General features: G+C 33.8%; 1 protein-coding gene across 2 annotated transcripts in view; it reads left to right on the top strand.

The window, feature by feature from the left end:
• ATAD2B (ATPase family AAA domain containing 2B) overlaps window positions 1-18,214 on the top strand; it is a 122,570-nt gene that overhangs the window by 31,478 nt on the left and 72,878 nt on the right. For both annotated transcript variants that reach the window (XM_070451180.1, XM_070451170.1), the window contains 6 exons: window positions 260-335; window positions 6,968-7,066; window positions 10,409-10,520; window positions 10,832-10,947; window positions 12,477-12,651; window positions 16,578-16,666. In XM_070451180.1, the coding sequence (XP_070307281.1) occupies window positions 260-335; window positions 6,968-7,066; window positions 10,409-10,520; window positions 10,832-10,947; window positions 12,477-12,651; window positions 16,578-16,666 (667 nt within the window). The remainder of the gene's footprint in view (window positions 1-259; window positions 336-6,967; window positions 7,067-10,408; window positions 10,521-10,831; window positions 10,948-12,476; window positions 12,652-16,577; window positions 16,667-18,214) is intronic.

The raw sequence follows: 18,214 nt of genomic DNA on the forward strand, positions 1-18,214 counted from the left end.
CTTTTGGTGATATGTCAAATAAATCTTTGGTTAACCTAAAGTCACAAAGATTTAGTTTAACATTTTTTTTTAGAATGTTTATTTGCAGCTTATAGTGTTTACCACAAAGTATTTATTTTTGTTGTGCTTCCTCTAGACAGCATTTAGAACTTGAAGACAGTTTCTATTCAGAAAATTAATAGAAGTAATTTCTGCATCTTTAATATATCAGTTTATCAATTTATTATTAGTTATTTCTGTGTTTTCTTTTTTTTTTAAGTACCAGCTCATCAAAAAAAGAGGGAAAATACCCTTTTTGATATTCACAGATCTCCAGCAAGGAGAAGTCATATCAGGTATGTTTTGTTAGTTTTTAAAGGGGGAAATATTTCCCTCTATCATTTAGATATCTCCTTAAGTGCTACATAGTATAATGTATTACATTGAGGATATAGGTTTTAATGTCGTTAATGATAATGCCAGTGAAAACTAAATAGCATCTTCTTTAATTAGTCACTAATAGTTTTTACACTATGTGTGACTATTTTCTTTCTGATTCAGTTTGCCAGAAATGATTATTGTTTTAACAATTATGTTCCCTAAAGCTAAACAGCTTTCTGGTCTCTTAGTAAGTTGAGTCTAGAGACTCACATTACTTTCATTGGAAGAATTGATTCAGTTAGTCTTTGCTACTTTTAGTTTCCTTTTGCTCTTTCAATTAGATACAAAGAAGCATTTTGATTTTGATTTTGAAAGACTATCTTCTCCACTTTGTTTTCTGAAAAGGTAATATATTCCCCATGGCTCAAAAATGAAATAAATAAACATTAAAAGCTGTTTTCTAGTCTCAGTAGCCTCTCAGAATCTCATAGAAACATTTTTATTAGATTGTATGTCCTTAGAGAATATGTTCATACATATATGTGTGTGTGTGTATATATATATATATACCAATACATATATTGATTGTTATCCTTTCTTTTTACCCAAAATACACTATGCACATTGTTCTTTTTTCACTGGATTTGTTTTCACTGTCTTTTCATTTAAGTATAGCAAAATTTCACATTTATAGTTCCATAACATTACTGTATTTAATATAGTTATACTGTAATTTTAAAATTATTTCTTTATTGAGAGTCAGGTTGTTTTCACTGTTTTGCTATTACATGGTATGGTTTATAATGCATACCCTTGCGTAATCATCTTTTGCATGTGTACTTATAGAAGTGGAATCTCTGAGTTAAAGAGAATGTGAAATTGTAATTTGATGACCTTCAATTCTGTTGAATCAGCTTGCAGTCCACCCTGCAATGTATGAAAGTCCCTACTTCTCTGTATTTCTGCCAGCAAAATGCATTCTCAAACTTTTGGATTTTTGCCAGTCTGAGAATTGAAAAGGAAATGTTGGTTTATTTTTGAATCGCTTACAAGAGTATTTCTTCCTGTATTTTTAAAAGATGTTTACTTTTTTTTCTGAAATGTCTGTAAAGTTTGCCTATTTTATAATAGATTCTTGCTTTTTTTAAAACTATTGCTAATTTATAAAATTATATGACCATGTGAAGCTGCTTGCTTTTAATCTTCTTTTAGTAGATATGACCTAAATCAGATCCCTTATGATTATACAGTGGAAGTGACAAATAGATTCAAGGGATTAGATCTGATGGACAGAGTGCCTGAGGAACTATGGACAAAGGTTTGTGACACTGTACAGGAGGCAGTGATCACAACCATCCCCAAGAAAAAGAAATGCAAAAAGGCAAAATGGCTGTCTGAGGAGACCTTAGAAATAGCTGAGAAAAGAAGAGAAGTGAAAGGCAAAGGAGAAAAGGAAAGATATATCCATTTGAATGCAGAGTTCCAAAGAATAGCCAGGAGACATGAGAAAGGCTTCCTAAGTGAACAATGCAAAGAAATAGAGTAAAACAATAGAATGGGAAAGACTAAAGGTCTCTTCAAGAAAATTAGAGATACCAAGGGAATATTTCATGCAAAGATGTACACAATAAAGGACAGAAACATTATGGACCTAACAGAAACAGAAGATATTAAGAAGAGGTGGCAAGAATACACAGAACTATACAAAAAAGACCTTAATGACCCAGATAACCACGATGGTGTGATATCCTGGAGTGTGAAGTCAAGTGGGTCTTAGGAAGCATCATTATGAACAAAGCTAGTGGAGGTTGTGGAATTCAAGCTGAGCTACTTCAAATCCTAAAAGATGATGCTGTTAAAGTGCTGCACTTGATATACCAGCATATTTAGAAGACTCAACAGTGGCCACAGGACTGGAAAAGGTCAGTTTTCATTCCAGTCCCGAAGAAAGGCAATGCCAAAGAATGTTCAAACTACCACACAATTGCACTCATCTCACACACTAGCAAAGTAATGCTCAAAATTCTCCAAGTGAGGCTTTAGCAGTACGTGAACTGAGAATTTCCAGGTGTTCAAGCTGAATTTAGAAAAGGCAGAGGAACCAGAGATCAAATTGCCAGCATCCACTGGATCATGGAAAAAGCAAGAGAATTCCAGAAAAACATCTACTTCTGCTTCATTGACTACTCTAAAGCCTTTGTGTGGATCACAACAAAGTGTGGAAAATTTTTCAAGAGATGGGAATACCAGATCACCTTACCTGCCTCCTGAGAAACCTGTATGCAGGTCAAGAAGCAATAGTTAGAACTGGACATGGAACAATGGACTGGTTCTAAATTGGGAAAGGAGTACATCAAGGCTGCATATTGTCACCCAGCTAATTTGACTTATATGCAGAATATATCATGTGAAATGCCGAGCTGGATGAAGCAGAAGGTGGAGTCACTTTCAGTAACCTCAGATATGCAGATGACAATACTCTTATGGTAGAAAGTGAAGAGGAACTAAAGAGCTTCTTGATGAAGGTGAGAGGAGAGGGAAAAAGCTGGCTTAAGACTAAACATCCAAAAAAACAATGATCATGGCACTTGGTCCCATTGCTTCATGGCAAATAGATGGGGAAACAATGGAAACCATGACAGACTTTATTTTCTTGGGCTCCAAAATCACTGCAGATGGTAACTGCAGCCATGAAATCAAGGCCCTTGCTCCTTGGAAGAAAGGCTATGGCAAACCTAGATAGCGTATTAAAAAGCAGAGACATTTCTTTGCTGAAAAAGGTCCCTATAGTCAAAGCTGTGGTTTATCCAGTAGTCACATATGGGTCTGACATGAAGAAGGCTGAATGCCTAAGCATTGATGCTTTTGAACTGTGGTGCTGGAGAAGACTCTTGAGAGTCCCTTGGACTGCAAGGAGATCAAATCAGTCAATCCTAAAGGAGATCAACCCTGAATATTCATTAGAAGGACTGATGCTAAAGCTGAAGCTCCAATACTTTGTGATTGAAGAGCCGACTCATTAGAAAAGACCCTGATGCTGGGAAAGATTGAAGGCAGGAGGATAAGGGGATGACAGAGGATGAAATAGATGGATGGCATCACTGACTCAATGGACATGAGTTTGAGCAAGCTCCAGGAGTTGGTGAAGGACAGGGAATCCTGGTGTGCTGCGTCCGTGGGGTCACAAAAAACCAGACACAACTGAGTGACTGAACAACAAGTAGTTCTTTCTTTATGTAGTATAGTAGTCCTTTGTCACAAATTGTCAGTCTTTTTTCTCAGTTCTTAGTTTGTGTTTTAACTTTGCTTTTGGTTGTCTTTACCAGAAAGTTTTTATTATTATGTAGTCAAATTTATCAGCCTACTATGATTTTTTAGAGGGGCTTCCCAGTTGACTCAGTGGTAAACAATCTGCTTGCCAAGCAGAAGATGCAGGTTCAATCTCTGCATCAGGAAGATGCCTTGGAGAAGGTAATGGCAACCCACCCCAATATTCTTGCCTGGGAAATCCCATGGACAGAGGAACCCAGTGGGCCCCTGTTTAGAGGAGCCTGGTGTGCTACAGTCCACGGGGTTGCAAAGAGTTGGACATGACTGAGGGACTGAACAGCAACAGTTACAATATTTTTAGATTTTGAATCATAGTTAGAAAAGCCTTCCCAAATCCAAAGTGTTAAGGAAGTTCACCTTTGTTTATTTTTATTTTATTTTATTTAGAATACTGATGGTTTTCTTTTTTAAAATTTTTATTGGAGTATAGTTGATTACAATGTTGTGTTAGTTTCAGGTGTATAGCAGAGTGAATCAGTTATGCATATAGCACATTTGTTTATTTTCAATGTTTCATATTTTACTCTAATTTTGATCCATCTGAATTTTATTCTTGTGTGAGATTTATAGTATGGATCCAGCTTTTTTCCCAGGTGGAAAATGAGTTTTCCAACCTCATTTATTGAGTGAGTCTGTGTTTTCTCCATTGATTACAGTTGCCACATTTATTATCAAATTATGTATAATGTATAAATATTTTATTACATAAAAGATGTCCTTTTTTTTCTTTATCTTATATTTTTTCTCAGATGGCTGTTTGTATATATGCAAACAGTTAATTTCTGTATATTAATTGTATCCCACTTCTTTATTGGGAGGACTTCCCTGGTGGCTCAGAGGTTAAAGTGTTTGCCTGCAATGTGGGAGACCTGGGTTCGATCCCTGGGTCGGGAAGATCCCCTGGGGAAGGAAATGGCAACCCGCTCCAGCCTGCAATGTGGGAGACCTGGGTTCGATCCCTGGGTCGGGAAGATCCCCTGGGGAAGGAAATGGCAACCCGCTCCAGTATTCTTGCCTGGAGAATCCCATGTACAGCGGAGCCTGGTGGGTTACATTAGTCCATTGGGTCGCAAAGAGTCGGACACGACTGAGTGACTTCACTTTCACTCTTTATTGGGAATGCCTCTAGCATGTCCTCTGTAAGATTGATGCTTAAGAAAGATATATTTTATATCTTAGAGAGTTCGTGGTTGTTAATAATCTTGTCACTGAGGCTTAGCGGATTTTTGTTTTGTTTGTTTTTTTGCTGGTTGTTTTTGACTATGCCGTATGGCCTGTAGGATCTTAGTTCCCTGACCAGGGACTGAGCCTGCATCCTTGGCAGTAAAATCTCAGAGTCCTAACTACTGCCAGGAATTCCTGGACATATGTTTTTATTTCTCTTGAGTATATCCCTTGGAGGAGAATTACTGGGCCATGTGATAACTTTATGCTTTATCATTTAAGAGCTGCTTGAATGTTTTCCAAAGTGACTATACCATTTTACATTCTCTCCATCATTGTATAGGTTATCCAGTTTTTCATATTCTCTTCAAAGCTTAATACTGTCTGACTTTTTCATTCTGGTCCTCCTAATGAGTATAAAATGTATCTCATTATAATTTTTGATGATATGAGGCATCTTTTCAAGTGCTTATTGACCATTTAAAAACTTTCCTTTGAGAACTGTCTTTGTGTCCTGTGCCTATTTAAAAATTGTCTTTTTCTTATTGACTTATAAGGGTTCTTTATATATTCTAGATTCAGATTCCGTATCAGCTATTTGATTTGTAAATATTTTATCCTATTTTGTGGGTTGTCTTACTTTCTTGATGATGTTCTTTGAAGCAAAAAGAACTTTAATTTTGATGAGGTCTAATTTATCTTTGTTGTTATTATTCATGTTTTTGATGTCATATCTAAAAATCCATTGTCAAATCTGTGATCATGAAGATTTATTCCTGTGTTTTCTTCTAAGAGTTTTATAGATTTAGCTCTATATTTAGGTCTTTGATCCATTTTGACTTTCTTTTGTGTATGATGTGGCCCCTTCCCTTTATGGTCCATTCTGCTTTTTGTGGTATTGTGATACATTTTATAAACCTAGTAATATGTTATTAGAATTACTTTTATAATTCTGTTTTATTTAAAAAGGTGAGAGAAGAAAGGTAATCAAGTATGTTTATAGGTTTTGGATAGTAACTTTTATTATACTGGGTCTCTTTGTTTGTTCTTGTGAATTCAAGTTATGATCTGGAGTCATTTCCTTAGCCCAGTATGTACACTGTTGCTTCTGATCACCTCATTAGAGCTGATGTATTATATTTTTATATATTAGGCTCACAACACACACACATAGAGAAAATAAACTTGGAAACAGGCATTTTTTTCTTAAGGAGAGAAAGAAGTCAGAGAGAAAGTAAAATCAAAATTGCAAAGACTGAGTAGGTAACTATTGAAACAATCTTCTTAAGGTCTTGGGAAACATTAAAATATGATACAGGATGAAATGAAAGGACTCCTATTAATTAAGAGAAGGAATATTAGATTAAAAGTCTTAATGAGCTGGGGAAAATCTGGGTTTGTTATTGAGGGAATTGGAGTTGAATAGAGATGCACAGGGTGTATACCATTCTTGAAGGCCATTCTGAGTTTCAAGTAAATTTATAATGATTCCATTTTGTATGCTACCATATTTTCTAGGTATCGTAGAGATGTCATCGGTTATTTTAATAATTAGATTTATTGAGTATTGTTTTTCCTCAAGGATTTCAATTTGATACTTTCATGCCATAGTAGTTATGATTGTAAACTTTTCTTGAAAAGTATGTTTTATAAGAAATTTGGACAGGATATAAGTATTTTAAGTCAAAAGTGGAAACTCTTGTCTCCCCATAAACCAATGTATTATTTTCTTTAGCGTCTGTACTGTTTCTGATTGTTTGGGAAATGGGAAAATAAGAGAAAAGGATAAGCTTTCTTTTCTAAGATTTTGATGTTATTTATCAATCAGTGATAGACATTCCCTAAATTTGGATGCAAATTAAATTTGTTGCTTGATGGCTTTCTAAACTACCCTATTTAAAAAATTGTAGCCTCCTTCTCCTCCTGTTTTTTTCTTTATTTCCTTCTGTTGTAAATTGCATGAGTATAAGGATCTTAATAAATATTTCCCTAATGAATGAGTGAATGTATGTATTTTATACTGAGCTAACAGTAGATGTGGTGCTCAGAATGGTGCTTTTTAAAAGTCCTTTGCTGCTGTAATGATTTTAAGGATTTTACTCTGTTTAAATAGGAGAAAGAAGCATGCTATTCACAGTAGTGACACAACTTCTTCTGATGAAGAACGATTTGAAAGAAGGAAATCAAAGAGCATGGCAAGAGCCAGAAATCGGTCAGTAAATTTCTGATTGTTCCTCCCATGGTGGGAAAAAGGACTAGCAGCTAAGCTTTGTGACTCTAACCTGTACCAGTAGTTTGCTCACAGTGGTACTCAACACATTAGAGTAATACACTAACTTGGTTTTTACATAGTAATTTTTAGAGTAGAAATCTAACTATGGGAAACTTCCCATAAATTACTTACTGTGTTAGTACTCAGTAAAACAGTGTGAAAGATAAAGATAGAACCAGGGGAAGAGTACAACCTCTATGACCGTCTCTTCTTCAGTACCTCTCCTCTAATCCAAATCCATTTAATGAGGCTGATTTTAGATGCTTAAAATGATGATAGCACTCTAGAGTAAGACTTGATTTTAAATAGAATTATTTCAGGAGTCCTTGGGTTTTGTTGAAAACCTTGTTATAGTTTTGGCTGAGTGAATGCCTCTGGTGATCTTTGCTTAACTAGAGTGATTCATTATTACATGGCTTACTAAAATTTTGAGAGTTTTCAATGGGGGAGAGAATCAATATTTTGCCTAGTAGAGTATCCAATTATAATTTATCCTTTAAAATTTAAGTTAATTTTCTAGCTTATATGTATAATACTTAAGATAAATTATATTTATAAATTTTATATTTCGCAAAACATTTCTATACATTAGCATTATATATTTACTGTAGAAATACCAAGTTTTCAGTTAGCTGGTCTTGGAAACAAGTTTGGATTGGTGTAGATTGTATGCTAGAAAGAGTTCCTTGTGTGGATGACAGAAAGAGAATGTAAGGAAAATCTAAGTTTAAATAAAATAGTGTAATGCCTCTTTAATCTGAACTATTCTGATACCTGCTTTGGAAGTTTTTAATGTAAATTCAGATTAGGAAATATCAGTGAAGTTACATTCATTATAGAACCTATACTTTTTTGAGGCTATTTATGTCATCTTTTGGTGTTTATGCAATATTAAAAGAGGCAGTAGATTGTATTTTCTTAGGGATAATTAAATTAATATTGTATAGGATTTTAAGTAGCTAAAGTATTTTAAGGTAGCTATACAAAAAGTAAGGCTTAATTTTCAAAACAGGATCTAAAATTGATTTTTCTTGAATTAAAAGGAAGGAAACTTATTTCTTCAATCATGTATTCTGAGTTGACATACATAATAACTAAGGATAAATTTAAATATTGTAATAAAGCTTGAGTTCATTTAATGTCATATATAATATTAATAGTGTATATACAGTCTATTTTTATTTTATATTTATAGAATATCAGGTTTGTTAAGTTTTCTTATTTAGACTAGGTTGGACTCTTTGGACAAATAGATTCATGACCTTAATTGCTTTGTCTTATGAATAAATTTATTTCTGATCTATTGAAAAGAATTTAGGAAAAGTAGGTTAAAAGTATGAAATCTCTTGTCATTTTCTGGGCTATGAGAAAAGGGAGAAAGATAAAAATGTGTCAAAGCAGATGGCATAAACAGATGGAGAGATATTCTATGTTCTTGGGTAGGAAGAATCAATATTGTGAAAATTGATTATGCTACCAAATGCAGTCTGCAGATTCAATGTGATCCCTGTCATATTACCAATAGCATCTTTCACAGAACTAGAGCAAAAAATTTTACAATTCATATGGAAACACAAAAGACCCCAAATAGCCAAAGCAGTCTGAGAAAGAAAAATGGAGCTGGAGGAATCAACCTTCCTGACTTCAGATTATACTACAAAGCTACAGTCATCAAGACAGTATGGTACTGGCACAAAAACAGAAATGTAGACCAATGGAACAAGATAGAAAGCCCAGAAATAAACCCATGCACCTGTGGGTACCTTATTTTTGACAAAGAAGGCAAGAATATGTAATGGGGCAAAGACAGCCTCTTCAATAAATGGTGCTGGAAAAACTGGACAGCTACATATAAAAAAGAATGAAATTAGAATGCTTCCTAATAACATACACAAAGATAAACTCAAAATGTATTAAAGACCTAAATATAAGACCAGAAGCTATAAAACTCTTAGAGGAAAACATAGGCAGAACACTTGATGACATAAATCAAAGCAAGATCCTCTATGACCCACCTCCTAGAGTAATGGAAATAAAAGCAACAGTTAACAAGTGGGACCTGATTAAACTTAAAAGCTTTTGCACATCAAAGGAAACTGTAAGCAAGGTGAAAAGACAACCCTCAGAATGGGAGAAAATAATAGCAAATGAAACAACTGACAAAGAATTAATTCCCAAAATATACAAGCAGCTCATACAACTCAATGCCAGAAAAACAAACGACCCTATCAAAAAGTGGGAAAAAGACCTGAACAGACATTTCTCCAAAGAAGACATACAGCTGGCTAACAAACATATGAAAAGATGCTCAACATTGCTCATTATGAGAGAAAGCAAATCAAAAGTACAATGAGGTAGCACCTCACACCAGTCAGAATAGCTATCATCAAAAAGTCTACAAACAATAAATGCTGGAGGGAGCATGAAGAAAAGGGAATGCTCTTGCACTGTTGGTGGGAATGTAAATTGATACAGCCACTATGGAAGATGGTATGGAGATTCCTTAAAAAACTAGGAATAAAACCACCATATGACCCAGCAATCCCACTCCTAGGCATATACCCTGAGGAAACCAAAATTGAAAAAGCCATGTGTATTCCATTGTTCATTGCAGCACTATTTACAATAGCTAGAACATGGAAGCAACCTAGGTGTCCATTGACAGATGAATGGATAAAGAAGTTGTGGTGCATATGCACAGTAGAATATTACTCAACCGTAAAAAGAAACACATTTGAGTCAGTTCTGATGAGTTGTATGAACCTAGAACCTATAATACAGAGTGAAGTGAGTCAGAAAGAGAAAGATAAATATCATATTCTAACACATATATATGAAATCTAGAAGAATGGTACTGAAGAACTTATTTACAGGGCAGCAGTGGAGAAACAGACATAGAGAATAGATTTATGGACATAGGGAGAGAGGAGGAGAGGGTGAGAGGTATGGAAAGAGTAACATGGAAACTTATGTTACCATATGTAAAATAGAGAGCCAATGGGAATTTTCTGTATGGCTCAGGGAACTCAAACAGGGGCTCTGTATCAACCTAGAGGGTGGGGTGGGGAGGGAGATGGGAGGGAGGTTCAAAAGGGAGGGGATATATGTATACCTATGGCTGATTGATGTTGAGGTTTGACAGAAAACAACAAAATTCTGTAAAGCAATTATCCTTCAATAAAAAAATAAATTAAAAAACGTGTCAAAGCTTTAAAACTTGTTTATGATATTAAGAATGTGTAACTTTTTAGTGCTGTCTACTTAAATTTTTATGAATTTCAGGTGTTTGCCTATGAACTTAAGAGCAGAAGATTTGGCTAGTGGTATTCTCCGAGAACGTGTTAAAGTGGGTGCAAGCTTGGCTGATGTTGATCCAATGAATATTGATAAGTCAGTAAGTTTTGTAAATGGTTTTCTAGAAATACTTCTTTTTTTTTTTTTGGTCACATAGCTTGTGGGATCTTAGTTCCCCCATCAAGGATTGAATACATGCTCCCTGCAGTGGAAGCGTGGAGTCCTAACCGCCATACTGCCAGGGGATTCCCTAAAGTATAATTTTTTGAACTCTGTTTATATATGAACTTTATGTTTAAACTTCAGTTCCTGCTGAAGACATGTATTTTGCAATCGTTATCTCATAAGTTAAAAAGAAACCTATATACAATTAAAATTATTTTGTGCTAAACTTTTCCCCTTCTTTCCAAGGTGCGGTTTGATAGCATAGGTGGATTGAGTCATCATATTCATGCACTAAAGGAAATGGTAGTATTCCCACTTTTATATCCAGAAATTTTTGAAAAATTTAAAATTCAGCCTCCAAGGTTAGTAATGCTAGATGTTTATTATTGTTCCTGTTAATTTATCAAATTTCAATTAGTAAGTAATTATAAATCTAAGTATTATTTATAAATATTTCACGTATATTTATTTGATATGTAGTGGGCTGCCATCTATGGGGTCTCACAGGGTCGGACACTACTGAAGTGACTTAGCAGTAGCAGTAGCAGTAGCAATGAGAATTAAGAATGAAAGTTTATTATTTAGAGCTCAAAAGCTATGGCAGTTGAAATTTATATTTCAGCATTTTGGACTCAGACTTAGGATGAGATTCTTTATGCAGGCCTTGAATATACAAGTGGATTGCCCAACTAGATTTTCCTTAATTTGGTCTAATAGGATTGAGTTTGACACTATATGTTGTTTAATCTTTGAAAGCACAATTTCAGTGAAGTGTTTCTTTGACTCAATGATGTGGTACTTTTGAAATGGTAAACTTGATAGTTTATGATCAGATTAATTGTGTCTGATCATGAGGTGGTTAGCTAGTTAACTATTAGAAAAGGCTGAGAAATCATGTCAGAGGAAATTGGGCAGAATAAAATATTCTGAAGATGTACACATAGATTTAAACTGCTAAATATCCCTTTTTATTTAAGAGATTTGGTTCTAATTTGTTATTCATCCTTTTAAGGATTTAGAAAATCTTTTAAAGAGTCATCTTCTATTTGAGTGAGTTAAATGTTGGCCTGTAATTCTACAGTGGCTCTTACGAATCATAATAGCAATTTATTTACTTTTTATATGATATGATCCAATGAATATGATCAGTATTGATCATATGCATTAGATTCAGTTACTATTAAAAAATAGTAAATTTAAAAAACTCATTAATGAGGAACTTTAAAAAATGAAGTTATAAACAAAATGTGTTATAAGCTAAAAGTAATCTTCCTCTTTAGAGATGAACAGTTTTTATATTCTTTACAACTTTCCTTTATACATATATGCATATATTAAGTTTATGATTTTGCATGTATAGTGTGCATTTAAACATTTAATAAAATGAGATTACTCAATAATGTCCTTATATAACTTTATTTTTCACTCTATAATATAGATATCTCATATTAATAAATATTGTGTGTATTATTCTTTTTGACATCATACTAGTGTTTAATTTATAGATGTAGTGGTGTATTTGTCCCTTATTAATAGATAGCATTTAGATTTTTTAAGAAAGTCTATAACATTCTTTTGATTATTTCTACATGATTTTGTAAAAAATGTGAAATTTCTGGATCACAGGGCTAATGCCTTTAATATTTTGCCAAATTACTGTCTACCCTGATTGAACTATTTCTTGTATACCAAAGCTTGATTGTTTGAGAACATCCTTGAGGACTCTCAGCGAAGTGAAACTTTTGCCTGTATATTACAAAAAGCTTTGTCGGTGTCTAATAATAATAAATATACATTAATTCAAAATTATATGGGAGGTGCATGCTTTTAAATTGATAATTAGTGCTAATGGTAACACTAATTTACTTTTATTGGCTCTCTATTCCTCTAGAGGCTGTTTGTTTTATGGTCCTCCTGGCACAGGTAAAACCTTGGTTGCCAGAGCATTAGCTAACGAGTGCAGTCAGGGAGACAAAAAGGTGGCTTTTTTTATGCGAAAAGGAGCGGATTGTCTGAGTAAGTGGGTTGGCGAATCTGAGCGGCAGCTTAGGCTTCTTTTTGATCAGGTAAGTGAAGTCAGCTAATGTGAGAATATCTTCTTAAGAATACTTAATACACTTGGTCTATAAATATTACACAAACTGTTCATAACAAGTCATATTTACCAATCAGTGTGTTAAATTTAGGATCAGTAATTGGAATTTGTATGTCTTAGAGGTATTTAGTAGCAGTTTCACTAGTACTAATTTAAGATGATTTACAGAATATTTATTGAGGTGGCAACTTGGCATATAATAAATACCATGTTAAGTGCTTTTGAGATCCCTAGATACCACATATAGATTATAATCTAATTGAAGGACTAGAACAAACATAAAAAGTTAAATATCTGTGCAAGAAATATCACAAAGCAGTATATTATTTATTTTCATGAGTTACAAATATACTAGAAGAATTCAGTATTAAATGAATGCTTTTAAAAGGCTGAGTAAGGTAAGTGAATATTATTTGGGCTATCTTTACTACTTATGTATAACTTTAAAAATATCATTTCCTAATACTTATATAAATTAGTCCTGATATAAATTCACTTTTTAATTATTTAGGGTACTGAAGGGGGTCATTCATACATGGTAATGCAATTTATATCTTGTTATGCCTAAGGAGATTCACATGACACTTTAAAAATGCTTAAAGCAAGCATTTGTTGAATACCCATTACTGAGTTGATGTGTATCAAAGTTCTACCTAATTGGTAAAGCATTTCAAATATTATTTTTAGTTATTATCAGTATCCATGTTAAAGACTGCTGTGTTGCAGATAATGGGTCTAGAAAGAGGGATAAAGTAAAATTGTTAACGTCAAGGTGTTCGATGTCTATTGAGAAGTCAAACATATGCAGTCTTCATGTTTCAAGAGGATTTCTTAATAATTGGAAAATAATGTAAAATAACATTGGTGGTTTTGGGGAGAATCAGCTTGGGAATACTGGCAAATTGTCCAATGACTTAAATTTTTGACAGTATTATACTTTTTGCAACTTGATACTGGGTGTAGGAATGTTTCTTGGTTTTATCAAAAACCATAGCATAAATCATGCTGCTTTTTATAGTATTTCTTTTGTTTTATGTTTTGGTTATTTTGGCCTTGAGGCATGTGGGATCTTTAACTCCCTTACCAGGGATCAAACCTGCACCCCCTTCATTGGAAAGTGAAGTCTTAACCACTGAACCACCAGGGAGTCTCCATGTTGCTTTTTAAATCTATATATACTTTATTTGTGTTTCATTTCTGTTTCTTTGTGGGCAATAGATTTGAAATGTTTTCTTTCTTTTTTTTAAAAAAAACTGCTTGTAGTCATTATATGTCTTTTTAAATGACAAGAGTCTACATTCCTAAATTAAGGATATAATCTGTTCTCTAAATGAGATGAAGGAGGTGCAGTTGGCCTTCCATATCTGCCAGTTCTGCATCCACAGATTCAGGCAACAATTTCATCTCATATTGGTTGAGTTCACAGATGTGGAATCCATGGATATATAGGGCTGACAGTACTATGCTATTTTATGTGAGGAACTTGAGCATCCTTGTATTTTGGTATCTCTGGGGAGCCTTGGAATCAGTGGCCCCCCCACCCCCCAGAAGATACTGAGGGTTGACCATACAATGTATTGGCTAAGAGTTTGGCCTTTGGTGTCAGAAAAATGTTAGTTCATATCTGACTTTACTATTAAGTATATATGAAAGTGAAAGTGTTAGTCTCTCAGTCTTGTCTGATTCTTTGCGACTCCATGGGCTATAGCCCACCAGGCTCCTCTGTCCATAGAATTCTCCAGGCAGGAATACTGGAGTGGGTAGCCATTCCCTTTTCCAGGGGGTCTTCCTGACCCAGGGATTGAACATGGGTCTCCTGCATTGCAGGCAGATTCTTTACTATTTGAGCCCCTATTAAGTATATATAAGTATATATACTTATATATAAAGTATATATATAAATATACCAGCCCTATTAAGTATGTAACTTTAAGTAACTGAAAGCATTTGAGCTTTATTTGCCTCTTCTATAAAATGGAGCAAATAATGCCTATCTAATTGGACTAATATGAATTTTTCCTAAAAGGAAGTGTATATAGTTGACTCTTGAACCATACAGGGGTTAGGGGCACCAACTTCCATACAGTTGAAAATTGGTATATAATTTTTGACTCCCCCAAACTTAACTACTTGATAGGAAGCCTTACCAATAATATAAACAGTTAGCATGAATATTTTGTATTATGTATTATACTCTGTATTCTTATAGTAAAGTAAGCTAGAGAGAAGAAAATGTTAAAATCATGAGATTTGCAATATTGTACTATATTTACCAAAACCAAAGTTTTACATTGCCTGAATATAAGTTGAATTCTCTCTCAGTCTATGTCAATGTTGTCTTATATAATGCAAAACACTGTAGATGTTATGTATATTATACTATACATCAAAAATGAACAAATAAAATGAAAAAAATTCATATTTGTTAGGTATCACGATTCATGCGTTGATAACAAAGAAACAGCCTTAAATCCTGGTGCTCATTTCTCTTCTTTACTAATAAATGAGAATGGGGCACTGTTGTCTGTATTAAAAACCTGTTCAGACACTTTTTCATCAGTGGTTTTCTTAATGGTGTCTGGAAACTTGTCTGCTACCTCTTGGTCAGAGGAAGGTACTTCTTCTATTACCTTGACTATGTTTTTTAGTTTTTAAAATATAGTTTTTTCAAAGGAAAATGGCATAGCCAATTGGAAAATTACTTAATCTTCAATCCGAATTTTGTTTTCTTTAAACTTAGAAGTGACTTTTGTTGTTGTTTAGTTGCTAAGTTGTATCTGACTCTTTGTGACCCCTGACTATAACCTGCTAGACTTCTCTGTCCATGGGATTTCCCAGGCAAGAATACTGGAGTGGGTTGCCATTTCTCTCCAGGAGATGTTCCTGATTCAGGGATCGAACATGTCTCTTGAGTTGCAGGCAGATTCTTTTACCTCTGAAGCCCTAGAAATGACTTAGTGATTTATTGTTTTAAACAAACTCTTTAAATCTACTTTCACCTTTAAATCTACTCATGCTGAATCCTCCCCAGGAGATTGCTCCAGTGTGTATTTCCAGGTCCTTGCTTTGTTCCTTTTACCAAAAAATGCAAAACACAATTCCATTGTGCACCTTTAGGGCTCCAATCACCAAAAATAGGGGAAAAAAAATCTTTGGAATGGCCAATCAAGTTGAATTAAAAAAATCCACATGAATGCCAGTGGGTTGGGGCAGGAATCCACTCCTATGTTCTTGGTCATCTGATGCCACTCCATGAATCCTTGTAATTCACCCTCCCTATCCTGTCCACATATGATTTGAATCCAGTGATCTAGCTTCAAGGATTGGGGTCCAGTGAGCCCTCTCCAGTCCACCTTGACATTTTAAGCCAAACCTGTCTTTAAAATTATTATCATCCTTTGTTGGTATTAATTTCTGCAGGTTTAGACTCTTCACCTTCCTTTTGCTCTAAGTTTTCATAGAATGACCTTGCTTTTTCTTAAATTATATTAGAGTTTGTAGGAATGCTTTTCTTCTATCCTTACATGGGAGCTAATTAAAATATGTCATTAACATAAAATAGTCTGTTATATGATAAAAGCAATATGAATAGTATGTTTAAATGTGTTTAATAAAATAGTATGTTTAAAAATACATGTATGTGTATGTGTGTAAATGACACGTATGGCAGAATAAACAAATTGAAAACAGTAGTTAGTTGCTGGGTAGGTAACTCCAATCATTACCTTGTGATTGGAGACTGAGGAGATAGGAGCTTTTCTTTTTCCTCTATAGTTTTTCTTACCTGCTGCATGTTGTACCATTTGCTTATATTACCTATTTACTTCTGTTACTTATTAAAAAAAATGGTAATTAAATTAAAAATGAAAACTAATACTTGTTTTCTTTTTATACTAGGCATATTTGATGAGACCTTCTATAATATTTTTTGATGAAATAGATGGATTAGCTCCAGTTCGCTCTAGCAGGCAAGATCAGATCCACAGGTAATATTTCCTAATCTGATTATGTTGAGTTCATATGTTGACATAGTACTAAGACTTAACCCTTGAATTAGTGCTGTGAGGCTTGTAAGGTGCAAGCTGTTGTTTCCTTGAGGAAGACTTCTTTCTTATAGCATGTGTGTGCATGAGTGTGTGTGTGTGCGCGCGTGCGCATGTATGTGCTCAGTCACTCTGTTGTGTCCAACTCTTTGTGACTCTATGGTCTATTCACCCGCCAGGCTCCTCTGTCTTCTGATGTTTGTAGGTAGAATTTTCCTATTTTGAATTGAACTGCTTAAATTTGTGAGTTTCTAATGTTCATCCTAGCTGTAATGTTTTTATAATATTTTATTTCTTAAAGTATTTTTTTGTTTCTCTTGTCGCTGTGAATATTTGTGACTAAGCTTTTGCTTGCCTTTTCCCCACCATTTGGAACCTTCTTTTATATAAAATGTCTGAAATAATCAATTCATAAATGGTACAAAATTTATCAAGTAAATGCTAACAGAAAGCTACTATTGCTGTATTAGACAAAATTGTGTGTAAGACAGAAAGCATTATTATAAGTATAAAGACGATCCCCTTATAATGATAAAAGCTTCAACTTATTAAAAGATGTAATGGTTTAAAATCTGTAATTCCCTAATTACTATATTTCAAACTATATAAAACAAAAATTGACAGAACTGCAAAGTAAGAGTCAAACTGATCATCATTATGAAAGAGATCATGTACCTCTTGGTAATTAATAGAACGAAGGAGCATAAAATAAATTCTCTGTAGATTATTTGAGCAACTGTGTTATATGAATCTGACCTTGTGTGCATACTTATCTAAGGCAATATAGAATGAACACTAGTTTTAAACATCATTTATAAAAACTTATCATATATTATGCCTTAAATCACAACTAATTTCCAAAGTTTAATAATATACAAAATGTAAGAGATAACAGACAAGCAGAAAATTTTGTCTGTTATCAACAGTTATTGCTCTAAGTCTAAATAATCTATGGTATTAGTGAAATAAAAATTATAACAGTATATGAACTGCAAACAAAGATATACAGAAATCAAGAAATTAAAAAGTTGCTTCTTTGAAAAAAATAAAATTGAAACCAACCTCTGGCTCAATTGGCCATGATAAAAAAGACATTGATAAAGCAGTATTTAGGAAAAGAAAATACGTTGTTTTAGATTTTGTAAACATTAAAGATTAAGAAGAGGATTAAGGCTTAAACTCAAGAGGTATAAGTATAAAACTTTTAGCAAAAAACCTGTGGGAAAATTTTCATAACCTGTATGTGAATGTTCATAATATTTTTGGGTAATAGCCAAAAATTGGAAACAGTCTAAATGTCCATCAACATGTATATCAACAATTTGGGATATATCATAAAATGAAATATTGTTTTAGCAATGAAAAGGAATAAACTCTTGTTAAACTGTCTCACATGTTAGCAAAGTAATGCTCAAAATCCTTGAACCTAAGGGTCAATAGTATGTGAACCAAGAACTTCCAGATGTTCAAGCTGGATTTAGAAAAGGCAGA

Source organism: Odocoileus virginianus, chromosome 2 (assembly GCF_023699985.2).
Source record: "Odocoileus virginianus isolate 20LAN1187 ecotype Illinois chromosome 2, Ovbor_1.2, whole genome shotgun sequence".
NCBI lineage: Eukaryota > Metazoa > Chordata > Mammalia > Artiodactyla > Cervidae > Odocoileus > Odocoileus virginianus.